The following is a 26,824-nucleotide window of genomic DNA, read 5'->3' as shown; positions in this document are numbered from 1 at the left end:
AAAGTTTCCTGGATTCAGTACTTTAAATGGCACTGCTGCACAAAGAGGCCTGTGTGATTTTAACTTGGTAGAGTGGAAGATAAACTAGGTCAGCATAATGAAGCTGCAAAAATTGTGCTGCCTTTTATCCCAGAAAAATGAGAAGGGCACAATCACAGGGTGACCACGAGCCACGACATCTGCTGTGGCCTGTTGGTACTTGGGCTCCCAGGGCAGGAGGGACAATGATGCTGCAGTTTCAGTTTGCTTCTGTGCATCTTACATTCCTCTTGAGGAAAAGCTGACCTGGCTGATCCTTGAGCTGTCATGGGCATGATGAAGGGGCCTGTTGCTCCCAGGACCTCTAGTGCTTAAATTGATTTCTTGTAGCACCAAGTTGAGAATTTGAGTCTTAGCAGACAGAAAAGGTGAGGAGACCAGATCCTAGTTTTACTCACCATATGGATTCACCATTCACTTCTGCACTAGCACAATGGTGCCTCTGTCTCTGCTTTCTTTCCTTCCGTACTGTTTCCAGAAATTGTGTACTGTAGGAACAACAACTGAGTGTTTCTGAAAACTGTACACTGGGATTTTAGGACCTTCACTGGAGCACTGGTAGCTTGTCTAGAGCCCATTAAAACATGGGCGTCATGAGGTGCTGTTTCCCAAACACTTTATTTTTGCATTTCTGGGCATTTGTTTTGCATCTGTGATTTTATACCCAGACTCAGTATCATGAAATCCATCTGCAGATCTTCAAGGTCAGTTTAAAATCTGACTTGGATTGTCTGCAGTCTTTGCCACTGTTACTCTCACAGCCTTTGCTACGAGCTCCGAGAACTGCAGGGTGTGTTTGGTAGTGACCTCCAAACTATTTAGGGATTGAGTGTGACTTCATTTTTTTTGCAGCAAGATGAGTTCCTATAGTATGCTGAGCTGTAATATGGCTTGAAACATGTCTTTTCTAGAACTTCCCCTATATTCTGTAGCAAATTGAACTAGTCCTGAGTATTGACACTTAGGGGTAAACCCAGGGTCAGTGTCACTTTCATCTTCACACAGGTGCAGGAGGATGACAGGAGAGTCAGGAAATCAACTGAAATATTTTGATACACAGCAAATTTTGTCATTTGGGGGGGGAATAACATATTTTAGGAGAGTATGGTAACCTTCCACTGTTTGTTTTTCATTCTAATTTTTAATCTAAACACTACAGTCCTATAGACTGGTTCCAAAGGGAAAAAATAAGCAGAGAATATTAAGAAGCAATTAAGATTTTAGAGTTTAGCCAAGAGCAACTTTTAAATGAGAACTAAATTATAGCCATTTCTCATTTTCAGCTAAGAGGAAGAAATTCATTCACGACTATAGCTGGAGAGTTTTCTTTTTCTTTCGTTGAACAGATACCATAATTCACCTTGAATTATTGCCACCATCAACATCATGATCCCAAAGACAAAGTGGGAATATTGTACTGCATTTCTTATTAAATCAAGCTGTTTATACAGTGCTAATATGTTTACTTTCGCGGGGATTTTTGGAACAACGCAGCTGCTGCCTTTCAAAGAGCAAGCAAGCTTGCATTGCTTGCTTTATAGCTGTGTGTGTATATGAGACAGCTTGGGAAAAAGATGTCTTTAATTTTGCTTAGGCAAAACCCTATAGAATTTAGTAGACAGAGTTTTCTTAAGTTTCTGTTAAGCATCCTGTCAAATTGAACTGAATCATTGAGACAAGTCCTGTGACAGAGCCTTGTATTTCTCTGGCAGTACCTTTCTGTGCAGGAGAAATCACACTGAGCACCAGGAGATGTGCTCTTTTTTCTGACTCAGTCATTGATTTCTGTGGGACTTCAGGCCAAGTCACTTATGGGTTGAGAGTATTGTTGTTGAACTCAGTGGCAAAGATCTCACTGGGAGCAAGCTCAGGTGTTCAATATTTCAGCATCTGAGTTCTGACACTGGTGAAATAGCACTGAAGAAGGTTGGTCAGCTGTATTTGTAAATCAGCTTGTAATATAGCAACAAGAGCTGCAACATAACCCTCATATTTACCATGTCTAATAACCATGCCTCAGAAAACTACCTTTTGGTGCTAAATTCTGGGGAGCTTGCACAGCTGCTTAGCTAAGAGAGTGTTAAAACTTAATTGGGAGAAAAAAAAATAACTTCTGCCTGTACCAGGTTGTAAAGTGCTGAAATTGTTATTTGAACCTATCTCTGGGTTTTATTTTATGAGTACACAATGTGTTGTTCATCTACTGTACTGATTGGAAAAGGAACATTGCAAATTTACAGACCATTGTAAAATTGTTTGCTTACAATGATGAAAGCTTCTTTCAGCTTTCTCTAAAATGTTTGTGATTCTTCTCATTTTCTCACCCATGGAGGATGTTGAGTGGTAACACTTTCTGAGACCCTGGGTGTTAATTTTAAGAATGCCTCAGATGCAGTTGCATGAGTATTTATTTCAGCAGCAGCAGTTGAGGCAGGGTCTTCTCTTCCTGCCCTTGTTCTGCCCTCTGTGATCCCATTGCAAATGTTTGTACAACCATGTGAGGAGCTGGATTGCAAAATAATCCATGCTTAAAAAAAAAAAAAAAAAAAAAAAAAAGAGAGGAGTTTTCATGTCCTGATTTAAACCAGATTAGCTCCCTGTCTGCTTCATGTAGTAAAAGGACAGAGCTGTACCAGCATAACTGAGGGAGCAGCACAGGGCAGGAATGAGAAGGATGGATGGGGATGCTCACCCCAGCATTGTCCTCAGCGATGCCTGAGGACCATGTCCAGGCACCTGTGCTCATCTTGGGGATGGCAGTGCCTCAGAGGTTGTGTCACCACAGGCACTGAGGAGAATTGACAAGGGCAAGAGACTTTCCTTCTCCCTGGAGACGGGCAACTCCCCAGGGAGACAAGGGAAAACGTGGAGGTGAGTGGCATACCTGAAACTTCTTGCAGCTTCCATCTCTTTTTTTTAGTGCCCAGCTGTGCCTTGCTCATGTTGAAAAAGGCATGCCTTTGTTTTCCTCTGGGAATGGCCACATTTCATTTCATATGTTGAGGGTGGGGATGGGGCAGATCACTGCCTGGTAAATGGGATGAAGCCTAGCCTGATCTGGAGTACTCTGATCTGCTCTCAATCAAGGCAATGCAGGAAAAGTACTACAGCTCTTATTGCAGAAGGTCCAAGTTGTGTGAGATTTTCCCAGTGCCAGAGATAAAGGTACTGAATCTTAGTCCCTTCTGTGTTTAGTATCTCAAAATGCTGCTTGTTTTCATTAAGAAGGAGCAGGCCTGTGATCATCTCCCTCTTATCCCCTCTGGGATCTGACCTCATCTTCTCTGCCGACATCAGGCCCTCACTTTCAAGCCAGGTGCTCAGGGCGGCTGCTGGTTGCTTGTTCTGGCTGTTGGGACCATACTTTCAGCACTCACCATTCTTCCTTTATGAGGAAAATCAATATGAAAACTTCTCTGGCAGCATCTGTGCTGTTTCATCCAGCAGGACACAGCCTGAGGCAAGAGCCCCAGGTAGAGCCCAAGACTAAACGGGAGTGTGCCACTGCTGCCCTTCACAGCGTTGGCTCAGGGGTTTGATCATCCCCTCCTGCAGGGGAACTGAGCCCAGCTGATTGCAGGGCTGGTGGGACACAGGGCTGGGGAGCTGGGCCCAGCTGATTGCAGGGCTGGTGGGACACAGGGCTGAGGAGCTGGGCCCAGCTGATCCCAGAGCTGGAGGGACACAGGGCTGAGGAGCTGAGCCCAGCTGATCCCAGAGCTGGTGGGACACAGGGCTGGGGAGCTGGGCCCAGCTGATCCCAGAGCTGGAGGGACACAGGGCTGGGGAGCTGGGCCCAGCTGATCCCAGAGCTGGTGGGACACAGGGCTGGGGAGCTGAGCCCAGCTGATGCCAGGGCTGGTGGGACACAGGGCTGGGGAGCTGAGCCCAGCTGATGCCAGGGCTGGTGGGACACAGGGCTGGGGAGCTGAGCCCAGCTGATGCCAGGGCTGGTGGGACACAGGGCTGGCTCGGGGCTGGCTCCGTGTGGGAAGGGCTGAAGCAGAGGAGCCCAGGACCTGCACCTGCAACCATCCCTCCCCAATTCTTGTTCCATCACCATTTCCCACAAGGCTGCTTTAGGGCCTTTCAGAAATGAAGGGAGTTGTCAGTTGTTATGGTAACAGACCCCCTGCTGCTGAATTGGCCCCGGTTGCCCATTTGGGCTTTTGAACAGACTAACTCAGGCTCATTAGACAAAAAAGAGAGACAGATTTGCAGATGGAAAGTTGCTTTTTAAGCGTGCTGGATGATCTGTTAAGAGCTTGACTGTGGAAAGGGGTATGTTCTCTCATTATCTGCCTGTTACTTTTACTCTATTTTAATTAACACTAGGTTTAATTTTTTGTCACGAAACAGAATTCTACAAGATCCCATTTCCTTTCTGGTAAGGCCAATAGTGACCTGCCTCTTTACAAGCCAACATATTTTGTCTTGAGAAATTAAACAGGTTTTTGCCAAGCTTAAATGCAGATCAGTGGTGATTTCCAGAACTATCAGGATATTGACAAAACTCAGAAAATAGTACTTATAATTCTAATTATAGAGCATCAGGACCAAAATCAACAAGCACATTCCAACCCAGGAATGTTCGATTTTAAGGAAACAGGACTGTCTAGGTTTTGCTTCAGGTTTAGACCTGAGCCATCCCATTGGTGTTAACAGAGTAATTCCTGAATAACTTCTACCAGCTACAATAGTCTTTGCCATTGTAAATTTGAGTCCACATGACTGAGGAACCTGTATCATCTTAAATAGGTTCTCAGGAGTATGTAATTGCAAAATCAAATTTCTTCTTGCCAGATATTTGAAGCCAGCTTCTTCCAGTGTCCCATATGGCCAGCCTTCATCTGAATTTCATGAATCAGTGTTCTCCTCTCAGCTGTCCTGTAAATAAAAAGCAAATACACTTTTATAGCAGCCTGATGTATCTCCAGGCATAAATAAGAGAGGACTCTGGGGTTTTTTATGTGATTCACCTTTTCTGCAAGGAAGATTGTTGCATCAGGTGGGGCAGGCAGGGCTGTTAGCAGACAGGGGAGGCAAGTGCTCGAGCACATGGAAGGGGTCTGCAAGGAATCCATCATCTTCTGCCCCCACTGTGCTGCAGGTGTGAGGGCCTTTGGCTTAAATTACAGCAAGAGGGAAATTTCAGTTGGCCATTAGAAACAGGAAATGATAGGAAAGGAAATAAAGTGGTGGTCTATAGAATTTCCATCATTTCTAGGTTTCAGACAAGGTTAAGCAGCTCCAGTGAGGATGCACCACAGGAGTCTGATCTCTCACGGAGCTTCCAGGCCTGTTCTCCACAGTTCTGCAGTGCCAGCTTTAAAGCACATGTGGAAGCATGAGAAAAGAGGAGGGATGGTACAATGTGATAAATTGCCCTGTAAGTCACAGGCTAGAAGCCTGCCTGTCATTCTTAAACTGTAGCTTTATGGGTCAGTTGCTTGAGCATCTTTCTGCAGGCACTTTTATGGATGTGGCCACTGAACTCAGTGGGAGCCTAGATGTGCATCACCTTTATTTTTGAAAGATAATGTCAAGCATGCAATCATGAGTCACACAATAGGACAATATGTGCTTTGAGTGTGGAAGACTAGAATTCAAAATATCATGTTGGTGACCTTGAAAACTCCCAAACACAAAAAGTATAATTTTCATTTTTAATTTGCTATATGATGTGTCCCATAAGAACTGAGACATTCATGCTGTATTTTGCCCATAGGCCATCCTAAGGGGGTGAAGCTTATGCCAAAGTCTTGGCAGCAAGTTGGAAAACTGCTGTTGACACCTCTCCTCAGTGCTTTGTTTAGAGGTGTAGCAGAATTTCCCCAACATTTCCAAAAATACCTACTTCTGCAGAGAGAGCAAAGGAGAACAGCAAGGGCAGCTGAGGTCAGGCAAGGAGGGATCTGCACAGCTGCAATCGATCTTACTGTTTTGTCTCCGTGGAACTAATTAAATGGATTAATTGCAGACATATTTTTTCCTCTGGAAATGCTTTCCCCAGTGCTGTTGTAATAGTGAGGTCTGGAAAAAAAAAAGAGCAAGATTTTATCTGTGCAGTTACTGGCTTATTAGTTTGCAATGCATAAGTTTGAACAAATATTTTTAAAATATCAAAATATTCTTATTAATCTCCATTAAGAACAGGTTTTTGAGTGCTCAGAAATAATACGCCATGAGGAGTGTGGGTTTTCTCATAACCACAGTGGTAGTGGATGCCAGGTACCACTGGCATCTCCTACTCATCTGCTGGGTCTGTTGCAAGTTGCTGTAGAGGAAACTCTTATACAGCTTTAAAATTTTTGAACTCTGACTTTTAAAGCTGTGAGATATTTTAAAAGAGAAACAAATATTACATTTTTTGTGAAATTATATCTCTTTATAAAAGACTGCTCTATTAAGAAATTGATGCACTCTTTTTCTATTCCCCTGCCCAGCTCAAAGAAACAATTTGCATCCTCGTTGTCTATTGATCTGTTGCTAGTTAATTTATTTTCTATAATATTCTTAGTATGTAAGAGTATGTGTTAAAGTGTATGCAGGTATCTCTGGAGTAGATTCACTCTCATAAACTGGTAGGTTCAGAGCAATGTCTCAGACAAACTGTGAATGAAATATCCTATAATACAGCTAGATGTACCCTGAGGGAACAGTATACCTCTGCTGTGAAACTGTGAATTAACCACAGCAACCAGATAAATTATATTTTTTCTCTCTCCTTGTAACCATAAAATATAGCTATTGAAAGGCCCTATCCTGTCCTCAATCCCATGGCAGCATTTGGACTAACATTAGCACCAGCTATTTCACAGCAGGATGTAGTCTGAGTGTAAAATTATAGGGTAAGAATATTAAATCAATTTGGCAACCTTAGCTGCTTGGATAAATACTGGGAACCAGCAAACTAGTAAAACAATAACAAGCAGGGGTGAACTTCATTTTACTGTTCTTAAAACCTGTGCAATTTGGGGAAAAACAAGGCCTTGGAATGCACAACACGTGCTGCTATTACAAATGTTGCAAGTACAGGAATTCATTCAGTTTATTGTAGAATGCTGAGTTGGTTGGTTTAAAAGAAAACAGTTCCTCTATTGCTATAAACAGCATGTGTTTTACTCTATTGACTTACAGGTTAAAATCCATTTGAGTTCCAAGTTTTAAGCTGAAACAGGCGTAGGCAGCATGCCTGGGTCTTGATTGGTGGGTTGTTTCATATTTTGGAAACTCTCTACCTTGTGAATTGCCCTACAAATTTATAAAGTAATATAAATAAGCCAAATTTGAATTGTAAAAATATTGTTGATGTTTAAAAAAAAAGTAAAATAAAGACAGTTCTTATTAATGACAAATGTTCTATTCCCTGAAAGTTCAAAATTGTTTTATGTTTCTGATCAAATTATCAGTTAAATGGATGGATTACTGCGCAGTGATTCACTCTCCACAGCCATTTTTAACCACCATCAGAAGGTTTCCAGTAAGTGCTGGTAAAATTCCTCACATTTTGTAGGAACCACATCATCATTAAAAATGATGATGATTTACTCTCCAGAGTCTTAAAAGTTTCCTAACTTTCAGTGTTCATCTGTAACAGCGACTGGTATTGCAGACATGAAGTGAAAGCTGGGAAGAGGCAGTCCTCACACCTGCTTTATTATTTCAATTTATTTTGTTGGGTTTTGTTTTGCTTTTTAAAAAAGCTTGGGACATAAGTGTACCAAAATAGTAAGTCTTTGCCCATTTATACAGCTCCTTATTTTTGAAGCATTCAAGTGTGCTGTTTCAATCAGGGAGTAAATGGGTTTGCTTTGCAGGCTCTGAAGAGCAAACTTCAAATGCTGGTTTACTCAGTTAAGGATAAATCTTGACTTTATGCACAGAACCAACATTTAGACAACAGCAAAAAAATATTCTCCTGGCCTAGATATCATTGCAGGCTCATACTCATATTAATTAACTGGTTTTCACTACTTTCCTCACTTTAAGAAACAAGCCTTTTAACTTAAAAGGGCTTTTCCTGCAACCTGTTTATTTTTCAGCAGGCTTTTCTGTAGGTCTTGTGTGACAGAAGTCATGTTTTCTGCTAATACCTTGTCTCCCTACAACTGTACAATTGTTCTGTGTCCTTGCTCTATTTTTGGGGAGCTGGAGGGGAAGGGAGAGAATGATGAACAGCTTTTCAAGCACCAAGGACATTTACTAGGTTTACATCTGCCACAGTTGTTCTGAACATGTTTATGGTATGGAGTGGTTATAAACTTTGTATTTATTAGCAGTAATTCCTTATTAGAAAAAAAAAAAGAAGAAGAATATTTAATAATGAAAGCACACTATTTGTATGCACAAATTGCCATAGTTTGACTTGGGTGCTATTTAATACTGAATATATCTAGGCAAAGCAAGTGTATCTCTGTGGAGATCAATCCTAAAGAATAAAAGAGAATGAAAGGATTTTTTAAATAATGTGAGCAAAGAAAAGATTGTCTTCTTTTTCCTGAGGAAAAAAAAAATTTGAAATAAAGCTTCTGCTTTCTAAAGGAAAATATATTAATTAGAAAGTTTGCAAATGGGAATTAGCCTCTGTTGGTCTTTGTCTTTATTTATATCATTAAATGTAGTCTTTAATTAGCATATATATTATTCATGTTTCAATATAATCCATTTTATAAGTCCAAGTTCAAATATAAAAATCAAAATGGGCTTGATGCACCCTATTGTTCACATGCAAAGCAGTTAACATAGATGTAAAGATATGAGGTGAATTGAAACATCCATATTTCATAAGGATGCAGTCTACGTTTTCTGAAATTATGGCTTGAACTCTTATTTTTAACTTTTCTCATTTGCATACATATTACTCCCTGTTTAAATGATGTGTTAATTCTATTCATTAGACTTCAGTGGATGCTTCTGACTCTCCTGATAATCAAGCACAGGTCCCTGGAAAGCAAATTAGGGACTTTCATGTTGCAAAACCCATTGTAAACGTGACATTTATCGCTGCAAAGCCAACTCCTGTGGAGCACTTGGCTGCAGTCAGGAGGGCAGAAGCCTTTTTCTTCTGCTTATGGTAATGATTGTCATCTGTGGATAAGGAGCTGGCACCAGGTCCCCAATGGCTCTTCAGAAATGGTTGGGCACTTCACAACTGCTCCACAGTCTCGATGGTAAAAATGCCAGTTCAGTTCTTTGAGGGAATAACTTGACTCAGATCCTCACACAAACAGCTTCAAGAAAATGGGTGGTGAGGAATATTCTGTTCCATATAATGTGATGGTAGAGACCAGGATGGGGGAACCTGACCTAGATGGGCTCTGCACTGTCTGAAGTGTATTTGGCTGTCAGAGCCAGAGCCTACGGCCGTGGCTTTGCTGTGCTTCCAAAATATGCTTGTACTTCAAAATCTGGAAGAAGAGAGCCCTGAAAGCAAAGCACAAAGGTGACAGCAGTATAACAGGAGTTCTTTCTCCTTTCTCTGGTTTACTGAGCCATACCCTGTTGTGAACGTGGGAAGAATGTGGGAAAAAAAGGAGCAGTGAAATAGTATTGGAGTTAGGTGTCTGCTGTTGCATATTAATTTGCCAAGGCCCTATCAATTCATCTCTTTAATTTTAGATGTAAAAGCATTGTTATCCCAGTGGTAAACCCGAGGTGATCATTTTGGAAGGTTTTATGCTGATGAGGTGAGCCCTTAGTGGTGCCACACAGGGAGTTGCCATGTGTGCTCTGATTAATAAAAAAAGTTGATGGGAATATTTATATTGGCATCTCTGTGAGGAAATCCTTGACATCTTTAGAAGCCCATAAGTGTAGTTTCCATCTGTTTTTTTGCAGAGCCTGGACCTTTTAAAGGCAGTGCTGATGTGCTGCAGGGAATTAGTTAAGGTCTTTGTGATAGCAGAAGGTGAGAGTTCAACGTGTGGTTTTGTTAACCACAGAGCTACAGAGAACCAGTTCCCTGTGGTATGGCTTAAAGGTTCAGGTGGAGACTACTAGAAACAGACCTGTTGTCCCTGCAGCTTAGTTTTATTCAAAGTGCAGAGAACAAGAGAGCAGAAGAGATCACTGCATATGATGCACATTCTCAGCTGCTGCTTCATGTGCCTGTGTCTGGCTGTGCAGTCTCATTCTCAGGATCTTTCTGCGTGAGGAAACAGCTGGGCACTGCTGAGCTCAGGAGAAATGATCCCATTTCCCCAAGCTGCAGCTGGGCCCATGGGGCAATGAAAAGTCTGTGTGTTAGTGAGTGTGTGAGTTGCTGTGCCGTCTGTAGGGTCTGAGCTTGCACTTGGATCCTCTCTTTCCTTACCAATGCTTCCTTGTGCTGTGCAAGAGAATCCCTGAGCTTTACACCAGCATTTTTGAAACACTTAAACCCATCTGCAGCCCTCTCCTCCTTCACTCCCTGAACAGTAAGTGTTTAGTCCAGTGGGGCTTCTGCACTGTAAAGCTGGGACAGGCTGTGCTGTTTTCCTGTGTGATGACCACAGAAGAGGATTCTGAAGAAAAGGGACTTTAACCTTAGCCCACAGTTTAAGGTTATCCACAGTTCTCAATATCATGGTTTGGGTTTTGTTTGTGTTTTATAAACATGGAAAGTAGGCAGCTCGCCTCTTTGGGGAAATGAGGCAGGGGATAAGCATTCCCCTTCCATCCTCTTTCCAGAGTTTTTTCCCTTGGTGTGCCAAATAGAGCAACTCCCCATCCCAGAGAGAGATGTATTGGCAACCTCACTCCTTATTTTGTTCTGGTGACTGGATTAACAGTAACATTGTCATTGCTCTCCACCAACCTTACTGTATTTACTGAGCTTTATGCAAAGAATGAGTTAAATACATATGGGTTGAATGCTTTCTGTTACAACTCATGTTCTGTCTTGACCTTCTTGGCTTCACATATTTCCCCTTTTAAAGTTACTAGCTGTATCTGAGATCTTAACATCAATGGGCCATTTTGGGAAATAAATATTAATGAGATGGCTGCTGATTGCATTGTGTGGGTAGAAACAAATGCTTTTATAATAACTAGAATTTAATATTAATTGAGTGGTTTGGAGTTAAAGCAGGATATAAAGTGACAAGCTCGTGGCACAGCAAAATGCCCTTTGTAGGAATTCAATTAGAAGAGAGAGGAGCAAATTCTATGCAAACTTGCTGTAATCACACAGGGCAGTACAAGAGTGGAGCCTAATTTGGGCCTGGGACCTGTCCCCTTGAATGTCTCATAATTTCCATGAATCAACATTTAGCTACTATGTGGTGCCAAGTTTGCATTATTTGGCTTTTTCCTGACAATGCTGCATCCCATTGCTCCAGACCTCCCTCTCCAGAGGGAGACAGTATGTTTTGCAATAAAGGACACATCAATTAATGCACTGTCCTGCTACACATCTGTAGGAGAAAACTCATTTGTTAGCCTGCTGAAATTACTTTGCACTGAAAATCTTCTGCTGATGCTACAAGCTTTTGCCTGATCACTTGAAGCTGTTACCTTTGCCATTTCCTCAATGAGGAAGATAAAGAGTTGTCCCCTTTCCAAATGGCAGTGTTTGTTCATGATTTGGAAAAATAGAAGGTTTGCTGAGGTGTGCTGTAGATAAATGGCTACGTCCTGCCTCAAGAAACCAAGTGCAGTTGTCAGATATATCTTGTGTTATAAAGAGTGATGTAAACTATTCATTGAGTTTGAATTGTTAAAAAATAATTTTTCTAAATATTATGTATTGTTTTCATCTGCCAGATGGAGTTACAGAAGCTGCTATAGCAAGAGTTTGTTTGTGGCATTTCAGACAACCTGGGTATTGTGTGAAATTGGCTTAGCAAGCCTCTAAAAGGAGGGTGCAGAATGTAAAGTGAGGGTGTAGGAGTGATAGCCAGGGCAGTGCTTCCAGGCTGATAGAGAAGCATGTGGGGGAAAAAAAAAAAAAACCAACAAGGAGCAAGTTAATTTATCCATTCTGTCAAAATGGCTATGATCAGCCAGGAGGCAAATGAATAAACGGATCAACAAGTATTTCACACTTGTGTGTTCTCGACAGGAAATCACAGATCTGAAACCAAATGTCTGGGACAAAACTACCAGAAATAGTGGCAAAATACTCTGCTGTTTAGTCTGCATTTTCAACGTTTTTAGCTCACAAAAGTCCTTGAATTAAATCACTAGAATAAAGCAGGAACTTGTTACTACATTTCCCAAATATGTGCAGAGATGAAAATATTCGGAGTGGGTCTAACAGCAGAACCTCAGTCCCCACTGGAATCTCCCTTTGCTGCACACCTGGATGTGTCTGGCTGGCCATGGTGATGGCTCCTGTCTTTTCTTCTCCCAAGCTCACAGTGTGATGGCAGCCAAAGCACCACCAAAGATCACATCAGAGCACAGAAATGAAATGCATGAATACAGCAGGAGGAAAATGTATGGGGATTGCTAGAGGTGCCAGAGCTGAACAGCTCACGTGGGAGCAGACATCTACTACATTCCTCCAGGACACTGTGTCTGCCAGTGCAGCCACAGCCCTTCAGGAGCGTCAAGAAAAGGAAATGCAGAGCCAAGAGCTTGTGTTTAATTACATATCTGCTTCTGAGCAAGTGCCTCATGCATCCAGGCACATTTCTTCATACCTTAAGAAACACATTTTTCCTAAGATGTGAACTGCAGTTCTTATGGGGTTTTTTTTCTCCTTTTCCCCCATCCCAGATTTATCAACACTGAAAGGCTGTCAAGAACTTAATAAAAGATAGGTTTAAGCTTTAGTAGTGCAAATTAAGTGAACAGTCCATAAATAGAAAATACATTAAACATTATCTGGTGTTAAGGGCTCTAATAATTAACACAGGTTGAGTGAATTTCTCCAGTTTTGCTTATCTGCAATGAACTTTTGTCCTGGATCAAAATGTTCTGCTCCTGTGATTGGTAGCTCTTTCTACACAGTGATCAAGACAACAGGAGAGCAATGTTTTATTTGCCTGAGTGTGTGCTTAGTGCAAAAGAGTTTGTCATGGAGATGAAACCAGTTTCACCAGTTTTCTGTTTCTAGTTTTCAAAATAACTTCAACTTAGTTTTTTAAATGGAAAATATCTTCTACATCTGTTACTTTATGATTTTTCAATTCTTGGCTCTTCTATGTAATTAGAAGCCTGCTAATAGACGTTGTGGTAACTTTTCTGACATGCCTCATACTTTGAATCCTTTTTGTGTAATAAATATGTATTTCCTTGGTACTAAAATTCAATAAGCTTTGAATGGGTTATAGGCCTGAAATTTCCAAGATGACCTTTTCTTAATAAATATTTAACAAGGGGAACTCTTCCTCTCTTTATTTCATGCACTGTCAGGATCATGCTTCCAGTCCCCTCTGCCTCATGGTGTAGTGGATTCTACCTCTGTTGCTTGCTTATAATATTTCTAGAATTTTTCTTATGGCTTATTTGGTCTGTGGAAATGGTAGTTTAAGAGATACATTGATTTTTTTTTTTCCTGAGCTTCTTTATTATGTCTGTGTATGCTTGTACTTGTTTGAAAGCAAACCAAGCTTCCAAGTCAGAACTACAATTTAATAGAAAAATTAAAATAAAGGCAGAAAGCTCTGTCTTAAACTGACAGAGTCAGGATACAACCTGGCACCCTGTTGGTCAGGGTGGTGGTAGCAGTCTGATTAAATGGTGGCTGCAGTCCTGTTGAAGGGGTAGATGTGGTTCTGTTGAAGTGCTGATCCTGTAGAAGGGTCTCTGAAGGTCCAGTGGTGGTTATGTAGCTCTTGTCCTCTGAGAATCCAGTAAGTAGTTCTACTCATGCTGTTCCAAATTTCAGATTATATCCAAGTAGGAATGCTTGGTTCCTCCCCCTGGGCAGAGCATTTCACAATGGGATGATATAATTTTTTGAGTAATTCAATAAGATCTTGATTGCCCATTAAGAGAAGATATCCCTTGGAGGGAGTTATCAGGGATGAGGCATGGAAGAGATAAATAATATTGGCCACCTGGTTTTAAGGGCTTATGGAGATGGTGGTAGAATACTTACTTTTGATTACATCTTACATTGTAACCTAAGACAATGCTTAATCCTGCTGTCTGATTTTTTGGAATTAATAAGATTTTTCTTGTAGTTTAATTATCTTGGCATTTGTTTATGTTGTTGTTGTTGATGATGCTATTTATTTTGTAAAAACATTCTTACAGAAAATACAGTAGTTTAAGGCAGATGCTACTGGGAGTGTCCTGCTGATGTGGAGACTTTTCATTGTGATATGTTAATTGATGTGGGTCTGCAGTGGCTGGCAAAGGGAGCCCAGTGGGGATGTTCACACCATGCTGGCTGCCTGATTTAACCGGAAACCACTTTATCAAATGCTACTGAGCACAGCTCTGTTAGTGCAGAGCTGTGCCCAAGGTAGGAAGCCCAGCACACAAGCAGTGCTGGAGCAGTGGAAGCTCTCAGTACCTGCATGTCCCCCTGGCATCAGAGAGACATCCCTGGGTCTCACTAAGGTGTCTCTCCAGAGTGAGGTAGGGATGTGTCCTCATACTGCAGCACAATACACAGCATGGTAACTCTCAGTGGTCTGGTTCAGTGGTTGGCAGTGTATTGCCCCGATATTTGTGTTTCCTTGTCACATTTGTTAACCTTTGAATGCAAGAAACTCATTAAAGCAATTCCTCAGATGCACACTCCAGGCTTCCCCAGAGCTCTCCACTCAGGCCCTGATTAGCATCAGCGACTGCAAGAAGCAAATTCCAAATGGGTTGATTGATAGTGAGATTAATGATCCTCAAGATTTCTGTCCAGGTTTATTACTGGGAGGCTTACAAATCTTTGCTTTCAGTGAGATGGGTGGGGAGGAAGGACCAGCTGGCTGCCACCCAGTCTGTCTGTATTAGTGTGATGAGGTGATGGACATAGCCCAGTTAGAGAACCAGCACTAGGCAGTGTATTTTCATTGTTCCTATTATCTACCAGGTACTAAATGATTTGCTCCTCTGCTCTCGGTGCTAGCTGCTCTTTTCTTTTCCTTTGCGCTGTGCTTCCAAAGGTGTAATGCCATTTCTAATTGTGTTTTAAACAGAGTTAAAAGAGAGACCATGAAATTTTTAAAGTAGCTCTTTCTTGTTAAAGTGGCCAGTGAAAAAAGCCTATCTCCAAATACTCAGTGATTAAGAGAGAAAGGAAATAATCAGTCTTTTAATATTTATCTTGGCCCCAGATAAGCTAAACATGAATTATGTCCAGCAGTGTTGGGAATTTTTCCTAGTTCTCCCATGCAGTTTTAGTCCAGGTGCACATGGACACATGTGTTGAGAAAGATGAAGCTTCCCACTGAGTATTTCATTACATTTAACAAACTGGCATTTCTGCCTGAAGATGGGCAGGGATATCAAAACTGAGGAACAAGCTGTGCTTAAATTTTTACAAGACTTTCGTGTTAGATTTCAGGCTGAGCCTTGGGATACCTAACATATCTGTCTGTTGAATGTTTTGATGTCACATTTGGAGGAAGAAAAGAATATTTTTTGTAAAGGCAATAGCAGAGCTGTTCTGTTTTGAGAGTAATTAGGTGGGAGTAATTCGGGACATTTTTGTACATATTCCAAAGAGGGACTGCTGTCTCTATTTCTGTTGTACTCTCCTAGGTTGGATAATCTCTTTTGTTTCTCTTATAACACCATGTCCAATCTAGAGGAATTACACTTTGCATTTAAAATTACTTGCATTTTAACGTCTCAGTGTGTGACCCTGTTTTTATTCATTCTTTTCCTAAGATTCATCATCCCAAAGGGAATTCGTATCCTGAAATGATGATATCAAGTATACGAAATTTTGAGATCTTGGAGGTGCTACTAAAAGCACCTTTCTACTAAGAGGCAATCTTCATTGATTGCTGTGGCTCTTGTGATTATGGAACAGCTCTTCACTTGCTTAAATCCAGCTTTCTTTTATGAGATAGTTTTAAGGCTCCTTTTTAATATTACATGATGTTTTGGGCATTGGAAGCACACATTTTGTAGGAAGTGCCTGAGGTATTATTTGATTGGAAAAGGCATGTCTTTGTTTTCCTCTGTAATTTTCCAGCCTTTGTTATGAATGTTACATAAATACTTGGCTCAGGGAGAAGAAAATTAATATGGTCAGGCTTTCCTTTGGTTTTTAAAGCTATGCCTAATTTTAAACCATTTTAAGATACCACCTAGAGGTATGTCTTCCTGATTTTCGCCTGAAGACATTAAAGTTCTCAGTGGTAATACAGATAACCAAGGAGCTTGTTCTCTTGCAGTAGAAAATACTGATGAGTAATTCAGTCATCTGTAAAACTGCTGAGTGTATCCAAGGCAGATGTTGTGGGTATTGATTAAAGCAGGAGCGGAAGGTTTGGTGCCTCTGGCCCTGTCAGAGGTCACCAGGAGAGTAATTAGCTACCAAGTGTCACAGGGCCAAGTGTCATCACAAATAAGGTTTCACCATTGCCTTTGCTGTTCTCCAGGGACACCAGGATGATGGGACAAGGAAGCGTGGAAAACGTTTGTGCTGAGTTAAACTAAGACTTAACCACACGATTTGCAATTAAAGAGCTTTCTAAGTGCATTTCTGCACTGGCCACCTGGGTGCTCTCTGGTTGTGCAGCTGATGAAGGGGGAGGACATGCAGGCAGCCCATCTGGGGGTGTTGTCATTTCTTAACTGCTTAATTATTTGAGTACCCTTCTGAAAATCATAATGTCTCACATAATACCTGAGTTCAGTACTGTATGTGATATAAATGGGTGTCTGGGCCCTGGTCTAGGATAGGATCTCAGAGGATTGGGAGAAGAGGATTTTTAATTTTGTGGAGAGATGTGTAGTCAGCTGGCAAATTTAGGCCATAAATATTAAATTAGCTGTCGTTTTTTGTCAGAAATCCCTAGTCTTGTTTGCAGATTAATTTTTCAACTGGACAGTTTTACCAGTGGTACGTTCTTCAGCACAAATACTGTCTTGAAGTTTTGTCCACCTTCTTTTTTTTCTCTTTCCATCTGCTATTTCCTAGCTTTTTTCCTGTCTTTATTTTCCTACAATACTGCAGAATATTGTGGTTGGACAGGTGATTGGCATTTGGATACTTTTGTGGATCTGTGTGGGTCAGCTCCCTAATGTGAAAAAGCACTACTTCTTGCCCAGAGGAAGTCCCCTGAAAGACACAGTCTACTTTTCACTGTTCTGTCTAAGATAAAATACCAAGGGCTTGGTATGCCATGTACTTCTGAAACTACCCATTACCATCCAGACCTCTCCAGGTACCATATCTATGTGATGATTAACACTGCTCAAGAATATTTCAGGCAGAAACCACTTTGTGGGGAGAAGGCAAATGGTCTTCAGGAGGGATCTGCTGGAAAATCAGTGTTACTGTTACTCCTTTATCAGCTTTCCTTTATTCTCCTGGTTTTATGCCTTCCTGCTTTGTACGTCCTCCAGCAGCTCCAGTTTGGTCAGCATTCGGTGCCTTACTGCTCCAGCATGGCACAGGTTTTTTTATAACTTGGCTTTTGAATTCTGGTCATTAAGACCTGTGAAGAAAAATAACTGAAGAAAATTAGGGCAATATAAGCCGTTTTCTGGCCAAAAATAATAAATGCAGATGTCTCTCTGATACAATTAATGTAATATCACTGCTCCATGCTGGTCACTTATCCATATTCATAAGATCAGCTTTTTTCGTGTGGTTTTCTCTTCTCTTTTTCTTCTTAACGCTTGAGTCAGTTTTATTGCTCATAAAAATCAGTGACTGATGACCCCAGCTAGAGCAATGCAGACTGCAGGCAGCTGTTGTCCAGGCTCCCATCCACTGCTCTGCTGGTGACATGGTCATGATTTGCAGCACTTCTGTTGTTCTGAAGTCTGTGCTCTTTTCTGAGGAGTCATTGCCAATTCTGACAGTGACAAATGCTTGCCAAGGAATAGTGAAGCTACTTTAAAGTGCAGAGCCATGTGCTACTAGTACACTTGACTGCATACATACTCTGGTTTTGGTGCCAGCAGAAACCAATCTTAATTGTGTCTCCTGAAAAACATGCAAAACAGTTCAATGGGAATCTGAAGCAGCTTTTCTTCTATTGAAAGTGAGAATGAATGTACAGAGGTAGTGAAAGGGGATCGTTTCCTGTCTTTACATCCTTGTTTAGGAGTTAGTTGCAGACACCCCCTGATGGAGGAGAATGGGGGATGAATGCCTGTATCCAGGTTGCATTTGGTAAAGACTAAGCCATGCCTTGTGCAGCCTGGTTTAGAGGTCCCTTACAGATCCTAGTCTGACTCTTATTCCATCTTGCCTGTTCTTCCCACCAGCTAGAAATGCTGTGTAAAAGTAGGATGGGTGCAGGGACTATTGGCCTCTTTGTTAACAAATACATATTCTGCAGAAGTTCTGTCTGTAGGAGGCTGTTTCTGGATGAAGGGTGCCTGAAGGACAAGATTTGCCCTGCTCTGATAGTAGTGAACAGGCCTGCAGGACCCTTTCAAGCATCTGCCCCCAAATTGGTCATGCTTTAGCAGGTAATGACCTGGGAAGAGAGCCTAGAGCTCCTAGATGCTAGTACAAAAATAAAGTAATATAAAGCTGGCTGGCCTTGGAGAGGGAATACACACTGCTCCAGCCAACATCAACACCTGGAAGAAGGACAAGTGAACAAGGAGCAGTGATGTGCTGGTAGCTTCAGTGTGAGGCAGGGCATGGCTCTTGGGTGTCCCCAGAATGTGAAACATTCCCCTTTGGTTTTTCCTGTCTTCAGCCACTGCTGTGGTGGCTCCAGCCAGCCACTGCAGAGGCAGTCACTTGTTCCTCACCATAATCTTGGCTCCTCCTCTCCCTGCCCTGGCTGCTCCAGAGCTCACAGATCATGCCTGTCATCACAGATCAGGGGATGCTGCTTGTGCTAGACCCAGTACGGAGGAGTAAAGGCCAGGCAGTGCCCTTGGAGCAATTCCCAGCACTCCCATTGTCTGCAGCCAAGCTGTGTTTGCATTGGAGGCAGTATTAACTCTGAGGCACCACCTTCTACACAAAAATGAAATGCATCCATACTTTCAGGCTGTTATGTGCACTTGTTCTCCCTCTTGCTTTTAGATGAGTATAAAGGAGAAGCTGCCTGAGCTTTAGTAACTAATAACCAAGGAAACCTGTTTGGAGTGTCAAAATCTCACAAGGCATCTCTTCTTATAGACAAGTTAATCTGGTGCTTTGCTCAACAGAGATGGAACAAGCATTTAACCCAGCTAATCAGGACCCATCTTTTGGCGTATTTTTATGCTTTCATCTTAGTAATAAGGTGCCGCTTCTCTGGACTTTGCATGCTGTTAGTTTGCTTTAGTAACTCACAGCCAGTATCTCTGCAAAAAGATTCTGGTCAGGGGGATGTTCTCCCTCACATTGTCTTTGCATTCCAGACCCTGCCTCTGCTGCTTCTCTGGGGAGATGCTAATCTTGCAGTGTTTTACTTCTGCATTTGGGTCCATATGTGACAACTGTGTGTCTGATCACCACAATCTCACACAGTTATTGTACCCCAGGGAAAGAGAGCCACAAAAGCATATGGGGCTAGAGAAAATGGTGTGCTTCACTGCTCACGGGCATATTTCAGAGACAACGGATTCTTTGGTATTTCACAGAAAAGATATGGCTCCCCAAAATCTTTTAGAAGTGAATCAAGGCTGTGATTTGATTTTCTCAACCAGTGCTGCAGAAATACAATAATTATTCTAAAATTAATGTTTCAGTTGTTAAGATTTTAATAATCATTTATGCCATCACAAATCCCAGTTGTGCATTCACTATGGACTGCTCCTATTAGGAAAAAATGCCTGTTATTGTTTTCTGCTGGTAGTGTTGGTTTCCTGAGCAAATGGGCACAGATATGCAAACACCTGCCCATGTATACACACTGGAATTAAAAGTTACAAACTGAAGTTCTCATGTGAAAGTAAGTGTGGATTTGCACTTTGTCTAGCCCTGTATTCACTCCCCTCTCTCCCCTCTCTGGTGGCTCCAAACAAGCAATTTCCTGCTCTCATCCTTTTCCTTTATCCAGCCCTCCCCATATACACACTCCGATTTACTGCAGCCTCTTGTAGCCTTAGCAACTGCTGCCACTTAAGGTTTGTATCTGGAGGAAAAGGTAATGGGGAGGGGAATAGCCAAGGGATAGAAAGGAGCATCCTAAACTGGAGGAGGAGACAGATACTGAATTGTCTGAAATGTCTCTCAGTAGCCTTGATGGCAGCTATCAGTATTTATTACTGTAAACCAGACGTGAGTTTCCAAAAGGCTCCACTTGGGGCCAGGTGTTTTCTTACTCAGGAAGAATGGACGTTATCCAAACTGGAGTCATCTGCCTGGCACCCTGAGATGTGCTCCCTCCTGGAGCTGCACAGAGGAAAGATGCCAGAATGGGAAATAAACCCAGTAGCAGAACTTGCTGGAAAATTCATTCAGCAAACTTGTCAAACCCATAAAAGATCTTTTAAAGATCTGAGACACAGAAGGGGTCACTGGGACAGGGATGCAATGGCCTGTGTGCAGTAAGCTCAGCTGTATAGGCTAAACTTTAAATATTTACAGCCATTGTGAACAAGTGGAGGAAAAAAAAAAGTTTAAGAGACATGTCTTCACCTAATGTAAAGTGTCCAGTATTGTAAAGTAGTAAAAGTGCTGCATTGCATGTGTACATTAGACAAGAGTGTGATGTTTGTGACTTGAGAAGACCTTAAGGTGTCTGTCTTTGCAAAGCAGCTGCACAAAGTCTTCCAGGACTAAAATGCAGAATTTTAATTACATTAGTGATTGTAGCAAACTTTACTATGTGAATTATTTATTCAATACATGTAATCCAACATTGTGCTCAGCAGAGTTGCACTGGGCTGGGTATTCAGCTATTGCCATCATGGGTCTTAAAATACTGCACCGTGTGATTATCTGACACATTTACATGTTTTGAGGCTATTAAGAAAAAGCCATCTTATGACTGTGTATAAAAACCTTAATGCCAGCTTTTGAGAGCCTCTGAGAGTATAAAATAACAAATTAACAAAAAAAAATTGCTTTTCTTCAATATCATCAGCTTTAAAAAATCCTGTAAATCCCTGCATAAAGGTCTGTCTTTTTATCAAACACCTTTTTAAGGCCTTCATTACCAGGAGAAGCCATTCAAGGATTTCTGTAGTATTGACTCAAGGGAAAGAGCCCCAAATACATCAAAATCAGGAACATTTTGCCTGTTTCATATTCATAGTTTCTTCTTTATGTGTGACTGATTTATTCCGCTGCGTGCCCCCAGGGTTTTCATTGTCCAAAATAAAGGCTGCCAAAAAAAAAATGAGAACAGGGAGCAAGTGGTGAGGCGGGGGGAGTTCAACCCATGTTTTTAAATGCTGTGAGACTATTGCACATCTTGCATCCTCATGTGTGAACTCACCTTATGCTGTTTCTTAACAAAAGTATACTCACTCAATATATAACTTCAGCAGAATGCAAGTCATCATGCCTGAAAATAGAAAGCTGCTCCCAGACAGTGACTCCATGCTGTGAAATCCACTCTCTCCTGCTTCTGTATTGTCTTAAGTTGTACTTGTGCTGCCACAGCTTGTGCTTGCATTACAAAGCACTGTGCCTGTGCACTAGAAAGTACAGATGCATGGAAAGCAAGCACCTGTGATAATTTTAGATCCTGGTTTCACCTAAGAGAGTGGTTTGGTTTCCAGTGACTTTTTTTCTCCCTGGCTTTTATGGATGTTGGAAACAAAGGCACCACAAATGGCTTTGTCCTGACGATGGGCTCTGCATGGAGAGCACAAAGGCCGAGTTGCGGAGCAGCAAACTGCAGGAACTGCAAGGCAGCAGCCTGGAAGCCACATGTGCAAATATGTTTGAGCAAGGGAACCTGCAACTTGGCAAAGGCACAGTTCACCAGGCCCCCACAAACTTTGCCCAGGTGTTGAGGAGCAGTTGAAGGGCGACAGTGAGGGGGATGTTTCTGCACTGGGGAGCTATTGTTTAGCGCCTCGACAGATGAGAGCAGACCCTTCTCCTGCCACAATAGCTGCTCACACCAAGCAAGACTCATTAAATATTCAGTTCCAGCCTCAAGCAGCTCATTAAGTCAGCAATGAGCAGTGACGCTGGCGTTGGAAAACCCTGCCTCAGTTAACATCACCATGCAGAGTCTCCCTGGATCTCTTGATGTTATTCTACTCAGTACCTTTTCTGTGATGACCAGCTTGTGCTCTCTGCTTTGCATTAAATACAGGTAAAAAAGAGTCAGGTGGATTTAAGTTCTGCTCTTCATTGTAGGCCTTTTTAGAGAGGTGTCCTGGGGCCCAAGGGAAGGGTCTATTGGATTTTTGTGTACCAGCATATATAATACAAGTTTACAGGAGGAGGATGGGATGAAGGTTATATGGCATTAGTGTTAAAAAGCAAACAAGCAAAAAACCTTAATGTTTGGAGGATAGCTTTCATAGCAGAACATGAAGCACTTATAGATGTTGTGTTATTGGCCGTTGTTACACAGCAGAAACTTTTACAGTAAGTGTATTTTCCCTGGAACTTTAGTGTCCTAGGTGGATTTGGGCTTGAATTGTATGCTGAATGTATTTCTTGTGTGCAGAGTTCCTTTCTGAATGATGTATTTGAAACCTGTTTTGCAGCCACTAACTTTTATGATTATAATTTCATATTCAATGGTACTTAGCAATAATGTATAGAGGCATTTGTGATGGGTGGATGTCAGATGTCAGTGAATTAGAGCACATCAGAATTAGGAATAAGAATTGTAATTGTAGAAAACAAACATATGTTTTTGTGTATCAATGTTTTAAAATTATAACATCTGAAAGTACGGAACAGAAATAGAGAAGCAGAACATGTGCAAAAGTTTTTTCAGAGAGCAGTTTTTCACACCCTGAATCTATTTTTTTTCTTTTTTCTTTAACAGAAAGTGTTTCCAGACTGCTCATTTCTATGTGGAGGACAGCAGTTCCCCCCGTGTGGTCCCCAATGAAAGTATTCCCATTATACCTATTCCAGGTAAGACGGGCTTAATCTCTGTTTGTGCTACTTGGAGTCTGGATTAATTACATAAAGAAGAGAAGGCTGTGCTTGTGATAAATCATGGGGTTTTGGTAGAAATTTGTTCTATTGGTGCTGCTTCATTTAATTTAATGTGCTTTGTAATGGGGCTCCGAGTGCCAATGCTGTATTTTTCCGTAGACACCTCTCCCACTTTGTTTTAATAGAAATTTCAGAATAACCTTTGCAAAATGTCAAAAACATGAGTAACAAGTCTTGAAAACACTGAGACATTGCATCCAGGGTGAAACCAGCTGCTCCAGCAGGGCAGGTTGCAGAGGAGGGATATTCAGTTCCACTGCTCTCTCGAGACTGGGGGCCTTGCCCCCACTTTCACCGTGTGTAGAGGTGGAATCTGGGGCTCTCAGAAAGGACAGTGAGACACAGGGATAAGAAAACAATCTCAAGTCCAAAGCCATGTGTTAATTTGGTATTAATAAAGTTACCAAAGGTCAAATTCTCCTCTCAGCTATACTGAGAGTGATGCTGGAAGCAGAGTATAGTGCTATTCTCTCTTCATGAGGCATTTCCCTGGGGAATTATTAAGTGCAGGATGCAGCTGCCATGAAGCTGTGATGACAGAGAGCAGCTTGGTGTTACTGTGGCCTTTGCAGCCGCTGCCTTGTTTGATGATGGTCAGTCTCACAGGCAGCATTAAGATACCAAAATGTTATATGGGCCTCAGTCAAAAGCTTGTATTTGTTTCTTGAAGGTGTTTTAAGTTTCCTTGTCATATTCTGTATCTGTGTCATTGATCTGGGATTCAATCTGTAGCTAATTAGGTTCATTTTACAAAAAAAAACATTCAGAGCCTTTTCTGAGACACTGAAGAAACTTGCTTCCTAGCAAAGTGAAAGAGTCCAGTTATATTTTCCTTGATTTTATTCAGTAGACATGTGTGACTTATTTCTAGAAAGAGTCTTTCAAAGTACCCATGGGAACTAGTAGAAAAGGTCAGCTATTACATTCCTGCAGAAAGCATTAGGCAGTTTGCCTTGCAGTCTGATTCTGTACCACTGAAAATAAAGAAAACGTGCTATTGTCCCCTCTCCTTTCTGATGGAGACTAAAATGCCTGTCCTGGCCACCTCACGTCCTTAGCAAGAAGTCATCCTTCTCCTTTAGGGTAAAGGAGGTGACAGGTTTTAATCTTAGACCACCAGTGATTCATTTTCACAGATGTACTTAAATAACTGGAGAGCTCCATTCTCCCTACTCTGAAACCAAGAGGAACAAATGCCTGTTGGGTCTGCTTGTGGCAGTCAGTTCAATGGTCCCACCATGCCTGCTCTCCTGTGGTACCTCCTTGGAGCTTGTGGGGAAGGGGAGGCTGGGCTAAGCTGGACTCTGGCACAGCATAAACCTAGGGGATTATGTCTACAAGGCACTGGAAGGAGACAAATTCTCCCTTCAGACAAAAACCTCTTTGGCCAATGTGTATGTAGTATTTTTACTGTAATTGAGACAATTTTTTTTCTTAGATAAAAGAAACCAGCAGAAAGCTCCATCTTCTCATGCTACAGTGTGTGTTGTTGAGACAGTGATTCTTCCCTGTTGCACAGAGATGTTTTGATGGTCAGTCCATTAAGACTGGAGTGCATTCATATGAATTGTAGTGTAGGCTGAAGAAGTTCCATTAAAACTATGCAGGCAGCAGATACTGTCAGGGCAGAATGTGCACCAGTGCTTCTCCAGCAGCCACTCTGGCACATAGCAGAAAGTGATTGGGAAGAGAACATTGTCTTTGGGGACATTTCCCATGACCAGAGTAAACCAGGCTGTGAGACCACAGCAGCTTTGTGAGGTTCATGGTGCTACTGTCACTGCAGTGCTCCCTGTGGTGTGCTCAGGCTCAGTAATGCTGAGAAAGGGCTGCTCACCCCTGATAAGGGGCACTGCAGATTAAGGCATCCCCTGAGCAAATGTTGCAGGACACCTTGAGCAGCTTTGTAGATAAAAATCTGCAAGGATTGCTGGTGATCCTTAAGGCACATTAAGAACTGGGCCTTAGAAAGAGGTTTAGTCTAGTTGGTCACAAGAGTGAAGCCAACCCTTGAATTCCCAATCTAATGACAACATTTTTGTGGATATAATGGACATAGAGAGACACCTGCATACAGACATCCAAATGGAGGGGCCTTAATCTGAAGTTGAATCATGCCCGGAAAGCCTTAAAAAAGAATGAATTGGTGAATTTGAAGATCTTGACACTGACATTAAAGCTATTTAGGCCACCAAAAGCCAAATCACCCTCTGTATGTGCCTCACTCTGTGTGTATTACCTATTACCTGTACAGGGATAATAATTAATACATGGATAGTTTCAGCCATGGGGCTCAAGTTAGTAGAGAAAAATTCCAGCTATGTTGGCTTTTTCCAAATATGGGAGATATTGCCTTGAAAGATCTTGAAGCTCTCAGAGGCATTTTCCTTGTTTGGGGGTGTAGAAGTGGGCTGTTTTCCCCCATATACCTGTTGCTAGATGACAGTCTTCCCTGACGTCAGCTGCTGCTCCCACATAGACAGCCCACTGAAATGCCTTAAGAACATGAAATGACAAAATTCTCCTTTAAACTGGTGGCAACTGATGAAATTATAAGCCTCTGAACTTTTCCTCTGGAAGCTGCCGCAGGGTGTGAGAAAGTCTTACTTGCCATGTTGATGCTAGAGGCAAAATGTAAGTGGCATTTTCACAGAAACAAGCTTTTTAAAGTAACCTTGTTAGATTGTGAAACCCCATCTTTACAAGAGGAATTTGACTAGGTCCCTGTGGGACTGTGCCTCTGCCTCCTACAGTTCAGTGGACCAACTTCCACTCTTGGTTAGGAGCAAGCAGCCACACTGATGGCAATTTAGAGCAGCGTGGCTGAAGATGTCCAGCAGACTTGCCAAGACCCATCTCAGCGCACTGTGAGCTGGGCAGAGGGAACTGAGTGGGTCTGGGTTGGCTGGTCCTGGCCCAGGTGTGGGGTGGCTCTGCCACAGGGAGGTCTTGACACAGCTCGAGGTTTCAGAAGAGCTGGTGTTTCTGTGTGCCACTGCTCTGCTCCGTGACCTGTTGACACATTCAGAGGTAGCGTTTGTGTTTATTTCTGCACGATGTCCTGCTCTTGTTTATGCAAACCCTCTGTTTTCTCAGGTCTGTGAGCTCTAAATCAGACTGCCAGCTACCTGCTGTAGGCGCACAGTGCAACTTTTCAGGTGTGATACCTAAAAAAATCTTGCAGAGGAATCATTTTATCCATTTTCTATTTCACTTCCCTTGGCTACGTCCTTAATTATTGTGCAGGAAACCACATCACCCATAGGTGTGTGCCTATCTGTGCAAATTCTGAGATCCAAATAATTATCATTATTCATAATTATCTGCACTGCTTGATCTAGAGAAACACAGGACTCATTATCTGAGACACCCACTGGATATTACATCTGAGGTATGAATCTCAACTCACATAAGCCTTGCACCTAACAGTTTTGCATCTGTAATCAATGGCAGATTTCTGAAAACTCCCCTGCCATTCTGCAAAATTCAACAAAATTATTTCAGATCATGGTATCTGAAATATACCATTTAGGTATAAATGACATTAAATTTTTAACTTGTCATGGAGTTTATTAATAATGTATTTTTAAAAACTAGTGGCAGAGGCTGATGGAGAAACACTCATGGTTCTTCAAGAATGTCTCA

At 41.9% G+C, this 26,824-nt stretch overlaps 1 protein-coding gene across 1 annotated transcript in view; it reads left to right on the top strand.

Moving 5' to 3' along the window:
- The window catches only part of PTPRG (protein tyrosine phosphatase receptor type G), a 394,477-nt gene that overhangs the window by 328,923 nt on the left and 38,730 nt on the right, over positions 1-26,824 (top strand). The window contains exon 14 of the mRNA XM_053953681.1: positions 23,004-23,095. Within this exon, the coding sequence (XP_053809656.1) occupies positions 23,004-23,095 (92 nt within the window). The remainder of the gene's footprint in view (positions 1-23,003; positions 23,096-26,824) is intronic.

This window comes from Vidua chalybeata, chromosome 12 (genome assembly GCF_026979565.1).
Source record: "Vidua chalybeata isolate OUT-0048 chromosome 12, bVidCha1 merged haplotype, whole genome shotgun sequence".
Lineage (NCBI taxonomy): Eukaryota > Metazoa > Chordata > Aves > Passeriformes > Viduidae > Vidua > Vidua chalybeata.
Note: the sequence above shows the minus strand (reverse complement) of the source record. Positions and strands in the feature narration are given on the sequence as shown.